At 46.4% G+C, this 14,384-nt stretch overlaps 1 protein-coding gene across 15 annotated transcripts in view; it reads right to left on the bottom strand.

The window, feature by feature from the left end:
- Window positions 1-14,384, bottom strand: part of USP15 (ubiquitin specific peptidase 15) — a 230,599-nt gene that overhangs the window by 79,037 nt on the left and 137,178 nt on the right. For 14 of the 15 annotated variants that reach the window (XR_011559478.1, XR_011559475.1, XM_070755598.1 and 11 more), the window contains 4 exons: window positions 7,901-8,125; window positions 6,496-6,579; window positions 6,313-6,407; window positions 5,987-6,178 (listed from right to left, as the gene is read on the bottom strand). Coding sequence is in view for 13 of the 15 variants with exons in the window: in XM_070755598.1 (XP_070611699.1) it covers window positions 5,987-6,178; window positions 6,313-6,407; window positions 6,496-6,579; window positions 7,901-8,125 (596 nt within the window). In the remaining 2 variants the exon portion in view is untranslated. Of the gene's footprint in view, window positions 1-5,986; window positions 6,179-6,312; window positions 6,408-6,495; window positions 6,580-7,900; window positions 8,126-14,384 lie in introns of those variants that run through there. The other variant, XM_070755612.1, reaches the window with a different exon arrangement.

Below are 14,384 nucleotides of genomic sequence, written 5' to 3'. Positions count from 1 at the left end.
TCCTGGGGCCGGGAAGCGGGAAAAGAAGCGTGGGAGCTGAGAGTTGCTCTGAGTAGCAAACAGGTCTAGGACTGGTCTCCCAAACCTCTGAACAATGTCCAGAAAAACTTTGGGATCCAGCTGCCACTCCCCTGGGTCCAAGGTCTCCCGGCTCAGCCAGTCCGCGCACACATTCTCCACTTCCGAGATGTGCTCTGCCGACAGGGAAGCCAGATTGGCGTCCGCCCACCTGAGCAGGGACTCCGACTCCCTCATCAGTCTCCGAGACCGTGTCCCCCCCTGTCTGTTGATGTGAGACCGGGTGGAGACATTGTTGGTCCGAACGAGGACATGATGACCCCTCACCAAGTCTGCGAAGCTTAGGAGGGCCAAGGAAACCGCCTTCAACTCCAGAAAATTGATGTTGACATCCCACAGGTCCGATGGTTCCCATAGGTCCTGGGCCAATTGTGAGGAAAGATGAGCTCCCCACCCAGTCAAGCTGGCGTCTGTCATCACCGTAAGAAGGTATCGTTCCAGAAAAAGGGAACCCTTTGCCAGAGCTGGGGAAACCCACCACTGTAGGGATCTTCGGACCCTCGCGTCGAGATGCACTGGTTGGTGAGAGTGGCTGGACTTCTTCCTCTGGAATGGCAAGAGGAACCACTGGAGAGGACGTAAGTGATACCCGGCCCATGGAGTGATATCGATACATGAAACCAGCATACCAAGCAGCTTGGATAGGAAGGAGAGTTTGGGGTATTGTTGAGATGCCAAGTCCCGAACGAGCCCCCTGATGGTGGACTGCCTCTCCTGGGACAGGAAAACAAGGCCCCTCCTGGAATCTATGATTGTTCCCAGGTGAGCAAGGCGTGTCGTGGGAGTTAAGTGGCTTTTGTCGAAATTGACCGAAAAGCCATGATCTTGGAGCGTCTGGATCGTTAGATGCAAGTCCTGATATGCAAGGTCTCTTGTCCTCGACAGAATCATGATGTCGTCTAGGTAGGCGATCAGGCGCACCGATTGATGCCTGAGACTGGCCGTGAGGACATCCAGCAGTTTCGTGAAAGTTCTTGGGGCTGATGAAAGCCCGAATGGCATGGCCCTGTACTGGAAATGGGCCCCATCCAGACTGAACCACAGAAACTGTCTGTGAGGGGGAAAAATGGGGACATCGAGGTAGGCCTCCTTCAGGTCTATGGATGTCATATAGTCCCCCTGCCTGATAGCTGCCAGAATAGACTTGAGAGAATGCATTTTGAACCTTCTGTACTTGACATAAAGGTTCAATCTCCGAAGGTTCAGTATGAGACGGACCCCTCCTGATGACTTCGGGACCAGGAAGATTGCTGAGTAGAACCCCATACCCTGTTGGGGCAGAGGGACCTCCTCGATGGCTCCTATCTCCAATAGGTGAGACACCTCTCGGTATAGAAGCCTCTTCCTGTGAATGTCCAAGGGAGTGCAACAAGGAAGAAACCGGCAAGGTGGAGGGCGAATGAACTCGATCCTCAGTCCTTCCGATACCGTGGCAGCCGCCCAAATGTCCGAGGATGTGTTCTTCCAGATGTCTGAAAAATGTATCAGCTTGCCGCCCAAGGGGATATCCAGTGGAAAGTCATTTGGTCTTTCTAAATCCCCTGTTGGAGCCTCTGAAGGGGCGGCGGCCTTGAAAGGACCTGTTGCGATCAGACTGCGGGGTCCTGTCTGATCGAAAAGAACCCTGGCCAAAGGATCCTGGAAAGTAGGGCCTCGACCCTTGATTATTGGTTGAGGCAGAGTCAGTTCGAAAGGGCTGTCTCCGTTGATAGGGATTAAAGCGCCTCCCCTGCTTCTTACTGGAGCTAGGCATTACCTTTTTCTTGTTCCTGTCTTCCACTAATACATCGTCTAAGACTTCCCCGAAAAGTTTCTTGCCCTTGAACGGTGAAGAGGCAAGGGCCCATTTGGATTTTACATCGGCCTGCCAATTCCGTAACCAAATGAGCCTGCGGGAAGCGACCGACGACGCCATTGCCCTAGACGCGAATTTAGCCGCATTAACTGTGGCGTCTGTGGAAAATTCTGTGGCCGCCAACAACTTGTTCAGGTCCTGGCGAAGCCTTGCATCCTGTGGATCGACTCTGGATTGGATCTCTTGTATCCGGAGGATCGTAGCTCTATTAAAGAAAGAGGCCGCAGAAGCAGCCCTTACGGCCCAAGCCGCCATTTGATGAGCCCTACGAACGACATTGTCCGCCCTTTTGTCCTCAGCCCTTAATCCCTCCTGAGACTCCGAAGGGACAAGGGCATTCGAGACCAAGCTGGTCACTGGCTTGTCCACCGTAGGTAGCTCCAAGAGATCCTCCATGGCCTGGTGAAAGGTGTAAAAGCGCTTGTCCAGGTTAGATGGGCCCTGGGCTGTCGCAGGACTCTCCCATGGGCGCTGGACTGTCTCCAGAAACAAGTGGGAAGATGGCACATTGACAGTCTCCTGCTTTGGAAACACAAACAGGCCCCCTGTAGGCTGACCCAGCGCCGAAGGAGCCCCTTGACCTCCCTCTCCAGCCTGGTCAATGGTTATTTTCGCCTTATTCAGCAAAACCCTGAAGAGGGGGGACTTGAACAGACCGGGCAACGTGGGTTGTTCTGGTGGCTGGTCATCACCGGACAACTCATCCTCAGCCTCACTAAATTAATCACTGGAAAAGACATCTTCATCCTAGAACTCCAGCATGGATTGAGTGGCCGGGGCTATCCAGGGGTCTCTGAATCTCGGTGGAGCAGGACCTGCTGGTAACTGCTGCTGCTGAGCCACACTAGCCTGCCCCTGAGTGTATGCGCTGACAATTAGGTCCTGCGGGGCCTGGGGCATACTCTGCCAGGCGTCCTGCGCAGTGCGCAAGCCAGCAGCTGTTGGGGTGAAGGTAGCTGCTTGTGTCTGTCCACATTGTGGAATGATAGGCTGTGGAGCTGTGAAGGTGGTAGGCCACGCTGCTTGTCTTCCCAATGCAAAGGCCTCTGGCCTAGAAGAGGTGGAGGATTGGAAGGGCCTCTCCGGAGACCAATCCCTCTCTGAGGCCGAGCCTACAACCCCTGGTGTGAATATGGGGGAGACTGGCGGGGGAATGGTACCGAGAGGCCAAGCAGCTAAGGCAGAAGATCTTTGAGAGGCCTCCAACTGTTTCTCAAGCACTTTTATGCGCTTCTCAGCTTCTCTGAGAGAAGCTCCCTGGGAAGCCTTGGTCTTTGGGGCCCTCTCCTTGGGAGTACTGGGCCTGTTGGCATTGGCCTCCTCCTCGGCCTGGATTGCTTGATCTGCCATGGCCCAAAAGGCGCGAAGCAGCTCCCTCGGCCGGTCTCGGTTTAAAAATGGCCGCCGGGCCGTTGCCCCGGCAACCCTGGATACATTCGGGTGCGTTACGAGCAGCCCGGTCTGTTCCAGCCTCCCAAAATGGCTGCCGGGCCGTTGCTATGGGAACGGGCGGGAAGCCAAGCTCTCCCACCCTCCGACTGCGCCTCCAGAGCCCTTGCCACCAGGCCTATCCTCGATCCCGGCGCCTCTCATCTGAGGCCTCGCCGACGCCGATCCTCTCGGAGGCTCTCAGCTGACAGTCGGGTCTCACGGCGCTCACTGAGGTAGTGCGGAGCGGGGGGGCCGCGTCCAGTGCAAAGCCCCTCACGAAGGCCCCTGTCCGAAGGGACAACCGGCCCTGTGACCTATTCGCCACGGGAGGGGCGGACCCCCCCGAGGCATCAGTCACCCCCTCGGCTACCGGGCGCTACCACGGAGGCAGACAGCCCGGGAGCTCTCTCTGTCTCCCACAGGTACTTTCAATAATGTGGGGAGAATCGCAGAGGAGCAGCAGCTGACAGGGCAAACCCTCTGGAGGTTTAAACCCCGGCTGCCCGAGGAAACCTTTCCCCCTGCTGCACCTGAAAGACAAAAGGAAAGAGAGAAAAAAATATTAGTAGTAAAATTTATTAATAACATCAATATTAACAAAAAACATAAGAAGAGAACAAACTCAAAGTCCCGACTGAGTTTTTAGACTGGAGGGCTAAGGGGGCTAAGGGGGCGGTACCTGCCTAATATTTAAATTAAACTCAGTCCCGACCAATCAGACTGTAGAATTACCCATCTTGGACTCTCCTTGCAAGTGCACTGGAGAACGCTTAGAAGCAGAAAAATCCAAAAGCAAGTTCACAGCCCCATTCTTTCGAAAATGGAGGTGCTTAGTGAGTATATACTTTACACAGAGAGAGTTGGATGTAGTGATACGTCCATTCACTCTGACAGAATGGTATTTACAAGAAAAGGTTCCTTGGGGATACTCCAAATAACTTAAAGAGCAGATGATGAAGGAAGGAAAAATAATATGTTCGCTTCAAAAGGTAGGATATGTTAAAGTATATGTTATATTTTGTATGTTTGCAGAAGTATATGAATTTTTATTTCTGATTAAAGGAATTATTCATAAGGACTTATGGAACTGTATAATTTCTTATGAATCCAATGACCTGGGAATCAAAAATGATTTATTATATACCTGTGTAATTATTGTTTTGACACTTTGTCATGTTTTATTGTTGTTTGTAACATACATTTTTTTAAAAATGGAATCCCAAAAGGAGAGCCTAGTATGGGGAGCGAGGTGTCGAGTAATTACTGCGACTTGCTCGGGGTTTGTGGCTGGGCTTTCAGCGCCAAACAGTACTGCTTGTGCTAGCCGTTTTATGGTCTGAATTTATGTGTGCTTGGACCAAAGTCGCAAAATAAAAGAGTCAATTGGAATAACAGCCCTGAGGATGGAGCAAATCGTTTGCTCCTAGGTGTCCATGCCGTGAATTGAATTAAGTTGGTGGTTGCAAAACTGTAAGCGAAAGCAGCCGGTGGTGCCGAGGTGTGGCACTGGCTTGCTGATCCGGCCACGTGAAGGCCTCGCTGCAAAAATCACTCCCCTGCCCTTCATATCAATTACGAGCTGGCTAAGAGGCTCTATGAGCCTAAATTCTCCTGGACCCTGGGAAGGGTGGGGGAAGGATTGAGGGAATGGATTGACTTATCATTATTTTCTGATGAATAGGATCATTGAGAGCCATCTGGTGAGCAGAGAAGAAAAAGGCAGTAAGGGAAAGGATTTTAGAAGATTCAGAGAGGCCAAACGAGAGGAACCACCACATGTCCTGCAATGCAGAGAACTGAGCAAAATCTGGGAAATGAGTGGATCCAGTTGTATTTTAAAAGACTGCATGCTCGGTCCTGATTGCCTAGGACACAGAGCATAACCCACGTGACTACTCACCCCATTCGCAAGTATGGAGGAAAAAATCGCTCTATTTCTATGTTATAACTTGCAATATTTTGAGAGCATCAAGGATAATTTATTTTAAATATCAAGAAGTCCTTGTATTATCTTCAAACTATCTCCTAAAATTACTAATTTAATAGCCCAATAGCCTTAAGTTAACAGTATAACTGTAACTGAACTAGTAGGGACCGGAAGATCTGCCTTCTCTTCCATAGTCCCTAAGCACTGGAATACACTCACTTTCACATATCGACTGAACCCAATCCTGCTGGCCTTTCATAAGATTATACGCTGGGCCTAGGGTCCAGAGTGTGTTAAGGGCCAAGAGAGTTAAGGGCCCCACTTCTTGGTTGTATTAACATTATTATTATCATTGTTATTTATTAGATTTATATGCCGCCCTTGCGGCTCACAGGATACAACATGCATGATAACAGTTGTACTTCGTGTCACTAGAAATTATTTTATATTGTTTAAATTGTTTTTAATTTGTTTTTATCTTCCATGATATCTTCTCAGTTATTTGTTGAGATAGAGGTAGAAATGAAATGAAATGAGTAAATAAATGCAGACATTGCTGATCCTTCCTTTTAAGATTAACCATGGAATCAGAAAAAACAGTTTAAAGTTTTTTACCTTTTGCTAGAAGATTTACATTTGCGATGTGCAAATATTTCCAATATAAATTAAATGTACTGTAGCTCTTTTACACTTACCACATTCTTAATAGCAGAAGGTTATACAGTTTATCTTCTGTGTTATTTCTAGGCACTGCTATAAGAAAAGGTTGTCCAAAATGTGTTGAACCACTATGATGGCTATAACCACTATGACGAAACTTTTCCCTTAAACAAACTGGAATTACAACTTGCTCTGTATCTTCAGTTCTGTTGATGGCAATTTCAAATCTAAAGAATCAAAAGTGAAATCAAATAAAGATAGAAAATACTCATTTTAGATGAGGCTATATTTTTTTATAATTCAATGAAATCACATACAATTTATGAGAAAAATATTATTTTGACTATACATTTGAACTTACACGTAAATGTCATCACGTTCCATAATACTGGTTAGATTTTCATCCATTGCAAATATTCTATGAAACCTATGATTATATATATCAGTAACAATCATCTAAAAAAGAAACACAATTTATTTTATATTTGTTTAGATGTATAGATAATATTTAGTTTGATGTACAATCATCTAAAAAGTATCATACCTTATCTGCAGCAACACCTGACAAAGTTGATAATGCAATGCAGAGATCCTGAATATTTCCAATTTTTGGTACTACTACTTTGTACTAGAAAATAAAATACAATATTGTCATTCTTAAAACACAACGAAGATAACTGGATATAATCCCCAACATTTAATACTGAAATAACATAAGAAAATTCTATATGAAAAAGAGCTTTTTCATATAACTTTTATAGCTAGGGAAGTTAATTTTTGAATGAGATGTAAACATATATGAATCAAAGTCATTAGTCCATTTTTAAAGGAAGGCAATTACTAGCTATGACAGTGGCTTAACAGGAAATTTTTGCTGATGGAAAGGGGATCTATTAATTAACAATTATTGTTAAGATTTGCTGTACCTTTATGATATTATCTTCCAAACAAATCAATTAATGTAATAAACAGATCTGAATAAATAAAGATAAATATATCATTGAATTTGCACTATTTTGATTGCCTACCTAATGCACAACAGGATTTTCTAACATAAATTGTAAACTGCATTTTTCAGGAACAAATGCTTTCAAAATTTGCCCCTTACAGAATCTTTATATAGCACTGAGTTCCAATGTATTACAAACTGGAAACAATAATGATGTATTTTATTTCCTTTTGAGGAATGCATAAACTCAACTGCAAGCTTATGATTTTGAGTGATATATAAACTGGGACAAAATGGTTGGTATTTTCACTTCATTGTTGTTAAAGGAAAGCTTGTAACATATTTTGCCAATTCTTTTGGGAATACAACTTCATTTTAAAATACAAAGATTCTTGAGAATGGCAGTTTGAGTATAATGCTGTTCCTTAACTTTTATCAGGTACCAGACCTAATATAATAATACAGTTGCCTAGTCAAACAGATTTTTGAACAGATAACATAATGAGAATGTTGAAGCAGATACATTTTCTTAAGATATGATAAAAAGATGCAAAGATTGGGTCTTTAACTAATAACTCTGCTTAACCCAGAAACCCAACTTTGATTCTCCCCCCCCCTATCATTAAATTGTGAGGAGAATGGAAATGAAAATTATATTTGTAAACCATATTATTTAATATCAATCATGCTGACAAATCAAAATGCTTTATATTATGCACTTTTTGCCTTATAATAGTTCTGGTATTCATAACAAATTACTTCCTTATTGTGTTATATCGCTGTAGTAATCACAACAGCGAATGTTATAATGATTGAAGAGTTGAATAGCTTCCATCTTTATGATGGTACTATAAATTTACAAGTTATATGTATAGTTAAGAGAAAGGACTACAGTATCAAATCGAAAGCATGACTTAAAATTCATAAAAATGAATAAAACTCCATTTCAATTAACACATCAAAGCAACTATTGCTGTAAAACACGGCATATATTTCTCACCTGCATAGGTTTGGAAAGTGGATCAAGTCTAACTAAATAAACTTCCAAACTGCGTTCTTTTTTCATAGGTAGAGGGAGAGTTAAATAACAAAAGGGATCAAATGTTACAGAGATCTTGGCACATTCTGGACAAACTAGGGTTGATTTAAATAGTCCATGAAATATATCTACAATGATGGAATCATTTCGTTTCAAATGGTTCTCCCAAGCTTCTTCCGCAACCACCTAAATTAAGACAAAGTTGAAATAGTACGAATGAGTTGTGAAGCATTAAATATTTAAATGATATTAACATATCATGCTTATACCTATATATACCACATACTACCTAACAACGTTATCCAGAAGATTACAGTAGGAAAATGTAACTGAGTAATTTTGAGGAAAGATAAACTTTTAGTATCTTTATATATTGGCCTCTTTATATTTTATTCATTATGAATGCCAGATTATCTCAAACAAAGTTGATGATAATTTCTAGGATCTCAAATAGGCATAAAATTCTATTCTAATATTCAGTAGTACTGAGCAAGGCCAAGAAATAGAATCAAAAGTAAGAGCATACATACTACAGTATGTATGCAATGCCAATTTGAGATAGTTAATTCCCTAAATATAGGATCTGAAAGCATTCATGGACATCTCCCCAGACATCATAAAGCATGTTCGTCATATTTGTGTTAATGTCAACCTTGCTATGGTTCTACGCTCCTACTATACTTGCCATGAGTAATGGGGTGGGTGGGTACTGGAATATTGGGAAGGGAAGAGTGCAGGAGGCCCTGTGGAGTTTTGTTTTCTAACACAGAGGGGATAGCTTTCATTTTCTTGGAAAGCAGGTGACCAGGAGGAGACCATTAGAAGTTGCATTCCATCAGTGTGACATGGATTTGGAGATGCGTCTACCTGATGCTTATGGACACTAGGGATTAGCTGTTCCCCAAAGGGGGGTATCAAATAGGGGTTTTGATATATGCTTGTATCGTGCCTTTTTCTCAGTTTCTGCTTTACTTCCGTTGCTTTCAGTTCTGAATTTTGATAAATTCACTTTTGAAGCCAAAAAATGGACTCTGAGTTTTATTTTTCTTAAATTCTGATTGAAGCAGGTGACAATAAGCAGAAACTGCTTTGACCAGTCACTCCCGGAGAATTCTTTCCTACCGGGGACTGAGCAAAAATGTCCCGGCAGGAGAGTGGAGGGGAGCAATCTGAGGAAGATACCAGTTTGCAAAGCCCTCCCCCTCCTATTCTCCAGAAAGAGGAAGACTCGGGCCAAAGTGGAGACAATCAGCTTCAACCTCAGCAGCCATGGAGACCTCCCAGATGGTCCATGGGTGTCGGAGTAAGTCGCATTTCTGAGGATGAGCCTCTTTTTTCTGATGCAAAAGTGACCCATTGTAAGAAACAAAAGAAAGAATGGGGACAGATCCGCCAAGACAGGCTCCTGTTAGCCGAGTTGGTCACAGGCATCAGAGAGGCCCTAGAATTGGTGGAGAGGAAGAGCCGTCGAGCTCTAGCAGACCCAACAAGTGAAGGGAATGGGAAAGATGAGGCCACCGCAGGGCCTCCAGGGCAAAAAATGCAGCAAAGAGCAACGACAAGGGGGACCATGTCAGCCCTTTTAGATTTGGGCTGTACCAGGAATCGTATGTCCCCAGATGTAGCGGAAAATCTGGGCCTTAAGTTGTGTCCCATGGGGGACCCCATCTCTTTTACTCAGCTGGATGGGTCAATGACTGGAGGGAAACCAGTCATGCATGAGACTGGAACTTTAATCATGACTATGGGGTCCCATCAGGAGACTATACAATTTATTGTGGGACCCTTGCCAGACAATGCAATTATTCTGGGATTACTGTGATTGCAAAAATGGAACCCCAATGTTGACTGGTGCACGGGGGCTGTGACTGTCACTTACAAAGGGAAAGATGAACTGGGTTTTGTTTTGGCAGAATTGGGCCGAAGGGATTCTCCTGGCGGGGAGAAAATTGAGGGAGACAAAAGAATCCCCATGGAATACTGGGACCTCAAGGGAGTGTTCAGCAAAAAGGAAGCAGGTAAACTGCCACCCCATCAAGCTACTGACTGCAGTATTGAGATACTGCCTGGGGTTAAACTACCAAACCCCAAAATGTACTCTTTAACCCCTGTAGAACTGGGGAAGCTGCGCAGGTTCATTGACCAAAAGCTAGCGAGGGGTTTTATTCAACCAGCTAGGCCTCAACTGGCAGCCCCCATAATTTTCCGGGAAAAGAAATATGGATCTTTAAGAATGTTGGTCGATTACCACAACCTGAACCACCGTTCCCCATAAGCTGAGCCCGTGAGCAGGCGCGCACCCCCAAATACCCCCACGCGCGCCCTTTTCCATGAGCGCGCGCTCCCCATTCCCCTGGCCAGCCCGCGGGGGGGGCGGGGAGGTGCGGCAGTAGGAGGAAAGGGAGCCGCGGCCCCCCCTGCCTCCCCACGGTGCCTCGGGCCAAACACGTCCCTGGTTTCTCGGCCTTGCGCCCCGCCCGCCCGATCTGCCCCCTCTCCTCCTCCACCACCTCCTGCCTTGGGGTACGACTTCTCTCTCTTTCTCTCTCCTCCTCTTGCGGTGGCGGCGGCTGCGGCTTCTCCTTGGGATGAAAGCGCTGCCAGCCAGGGGGCTGCGAGAGAGGGCTTTCTCCGCGGGCTTTGGGATGCCCGCCCCACCCCTCTCGCAGCCCCTTCGCTGGGAGTGCTTTCATCCTGGACTTCCAGCAAGGGGGCTGCAGTAGAGGCAGGGCAGGTGTTCCTGAAGCACTCGGAGAAAGCGCTCTCGCAGCCCCCTCGCTGTCGGTGCCTCCGTTCCGGAGCTCCGCCTCACAGCTGATCACTCTGCCGCCCCCCACGGCTACTGCCCAATGCCGCTGCTGAGAGAGAGAGAGAAAGGGGGGGAGAGATAGCAAGAGAGAGAAGATGGAAGAAAGCAATACAGAGAGAGAAAGAAAACAAGAAAGAGAGAGAGAGATGAAAGGGGGGAGAGATAGCAAGAGAGAGAGAGAAAGAAAGCAATAGAGATAGAAAGAGTGAGAGAGAAAGAAAGCAATAGAGAAAAAGAGAGAGAGAGAGAGCAAGAGAGGGAGAGAGAAATGACTCTTGATTTAAAGCATATGGTAAAAAGCACCCAAATAATAACAGAGAAAACCCCCCCCAGCTGTGTGTGTGTGTGTGTGATTGAACTCTTGAACTATTTCCAATAGCTCACCTCTAATTGGAAATGGTTCAAGAGTTCACACACACACACACACACGGGGGGAGGAGACAGGGATGGAAAAAGAAAAGATAATAATAGTAATAGATTTTGGTTTTGTTTTATTATTAATTTCTTTTAATAAAAAAAGAAGGGAATTTTTTTCTTATTTATTTATTTATTTATTTTTCTATGCCGCCCAGTCCCAAAGGGACTGTCGCTCAGACACCATACTTTTCCGCCCACACCGGAAAAAAATTAGAGGGAACATTGACCTGAACACAATTTGTATGCATAATGTGTACCCCTTACCACTTATGAAGGACATGTTGACTTACCTTGCCAAGGGGAAAATTTTCACTAAGTTGGATTAGTGACTTACTACAGAGTTCATATCAAGGAAGGGGATGAGTGGAAAATGGCTTCCAACACTCCCCTGGGTTGTTTCCAGTTTCGAGTGCTCCCATTCGGCCTACGGGGGGCGCCAGGGATGTTTATGCAGTTAATCAATGAGGTGTTGCATGAGCATTTATATAAAGGAGTTGTGATCTATTTGGATGACATCTTAATAGTCTCAGAGACACTGGAACAACATGTGGCCCTAGTCAGGAAAGTTTTAAAGAAACTCAAAGCAGCAGAGCTGTATGCAAAGCTATCTAAGTGTGAGTTTCACCAGTGCAAAATTGACTACTTGAGCTATCGCATTTCGCACCATGGGGTGGAGATGGATCCAGAGAAGGTGAGAGCAGTTCTGGAGTGGGAAGCCCCTCGCACCAGGAAGCAATTGCAGAGTTTTTTGGGGTTTGCTAACTTTTACCGCCAATTTATTCCAGCATTCTCCCAAATAGCCTTGCCTATCACAACTCTATTGAAAACCAAGGGAGAAGAGAAGCTTAAACCAAGCGGCCCGCTACAGTGGACCATGGAATGTCAAGCAACTTTTGAGAAACTAAAGAGACTGTTTGCGAATGAGCCCATCCTCAAACACCCAGACTTGGAGCGCCCATTTGTAGTCCAAGTTGACGCTAGCGACTTGAGAGCGGTCCTGCTGCAAGGAGATGAAGAACAGGGTCTTCGCCCCTGTGCATACACCTCTAGGAAACTTACTGAGACTGAACGTAGGTGGGCGGTATGGGAAAAGGAACATTTGCAGTGCGTTGTACCCTACTGTCCTGGAGACATTTCCTGGAGTGAGCTAAACAGCCATTTGAGGTGTGGACTGATCATAAAAATTTAGAGAAGTTTTTTGGATGAATGTGTATGAATGAGATAGATTGACTGGATAGGTTTTTAGTGATGGAATGTGCATTTTAATACATTAAAATATATATCTTATTATTGTATTTAAGTATTAATTCTTTTTAAGGAAGGCTGTTTGCTATATTGTTTGAATGGATATGATTGAAAGACTAAAGTGTAAATGAATGGTTTGAATGGAAGGGTCAGTTTGCCTGGCGGCCTGGAGGCGGGAGGAGTGGGGGAGCCCATCTCTGGGGTGGAAGAGGGCCGAAATATTCCGGTTGTGCTGGGGAGAGGCAGATATGGCGGGAGACATGGGGTAGGTCGCTCGCAGGGAAAAAGGGACCACTGCTTGAAAGCGGTTCCTTGTTCCAGCCCCATGGACTCCACCCGGAGAACTGGTGACAAGCGAAATCCGGACCATGGGCTCAGGCTGTTGCTGCTCAATGCCAGGTCTGCTTTAGATAAAGCTCCCCTCATCCAGGATTTACTCCTGGATGAGGAGGCAGACCTGGCGTGTGTGACTGAGACCTGGCTGGGCCCAGAGGGAGGAGTTCCTCTCTCGGAAATGTGCCCAGCCGGGTTTCTGGTGTGGCACCAGCCATGGCCCCAGGTAAGGGGGGGAGGAGTAGCAATTTTAGCCAAGAAGACCATCAAACTGCGTAGGCTTGCTGCCCCTGAGATTGCAGGCTGTGAGTCCCTTCTGATGAGGTTGGACCTAAGGGTACAGGTGGACTTGTTGCTCACGTACCTGCCTCCCAGCTGCGTGTCAAGAGCCCTGCCTGCGCTACTCGAGGGGGTGGCCGGGCTGGCAGTGGAGTCCCCCAGATTTATTGTCTTGGGGGATTTTAATCTGCCGTCGCTCGGCGGATCCTCTGGGTTGGCGCAGGAATTTATGGCCACCATGGATCTGACCCAAGTAGTTCGGGGCCCGACCCATGAGAGGGAGCACACTCTCAACATGGTTTTCCTCTCGGGACAGTTGAGTAATGATCAGATATTAAGGGGCTTGAGACATTGCCTTTGTCATGGTCAGATCATTTTCTATTGCAGCTTGATTTTAAGGCTCCAATTCTCCCCCGCACGGAGGCGGAACTGATTAGGAGGTTCCACCCAAGATGCCTGATGGATCCAGGTTTTCAAAGGGTACTTGGGATTTTGCCGGATTCACTTGTCCACAGCTCGGCGGAGTCGCTTGCTGCAACCTGGAATAGGGCTGCGACGGAGGCTCTTGACCGAATTGTGCCTTTGTGACCTCTCTCTGGCAACAGACCCGGGAGGTCTCCTTGGTTTACTGAGGAGCTCTGGGGAACGAAATGCCAGAAGATAACTCTAGAGAAGAGTTGGAGAAAGACCAGATCCGAATCTGACCGAACATTTGTAAAAGCTCATATTGAGATTTACAAAGTGGTGATCAGGTCGACAAGGCGTGCATACAATGTTGGCCTGAATTGCGTCTGCGGAATCCAGCCCGGCCGCCCTGTTCAGGGTGACTCACTCCCTTCTTAACCAGGGGGGAGTTGGGGAGCCCTTGCAGGGCAGTGCCGAGGCTTTTAATCAGTTTTTTGCAGCCAAAATCACACAGATCCAGACTGATCTTGACTCCAATTGGAGTGCAGAGTCGGCTGACAACGAGTCAGTTGAGGTGACAGGGGCCCGTTTTAGTCCATCTGTTTGGAGCGAGTTTGACCTGGTGACACCTGATGAAGTGGACAAGGGCATTGGAATTGTGAGTTCCGCCACCTGCTTACTGGACCCGTGTCCCTCCTGGCTGGTTTCGGCCAGCAGAGAGGTGACACGGAGCTGGGTCCAGGACATTACCAATGCTTCTCTGAGGGAGGGGTACTTTCCGGCTCCGTACAAGGAGGTACTTGTGCGCCCACTCCTCAAGAATCCTTCCCTGGACCCAGCCGTATTCAACAACTACCGTCCTGTCTCCAACCTTCCCTTTATGGGGAAGGTTGTTGAGAAGGTGGTGGCACTCCAGTTCCAGCAAGCCTTGGAAGAAGCCGATTTTCTAGGTCCTCA

The sequence above is a fragment of the Erythrolamprus reginae genome, chromosome 6 (assembly GCF_031021105.1).
Source record: "Erythrolamprus reginae isolate rEryReg1 chromosome 6, rEryReg1.hap1, whole genome shotgun sequence".
NCBI classification, from domain to species: domain Eukaryota; kingdom Metazoa; phylum Chordata; class Lepidosauria; order Squamata; family Dipsadidae; genus Erythrolamprus; species Erythrolamprus reginae.
Note: the sequence above shows the minus strand (reverse complement) of the source record. Positions and strands in the feature narration are given on the sequence as shown.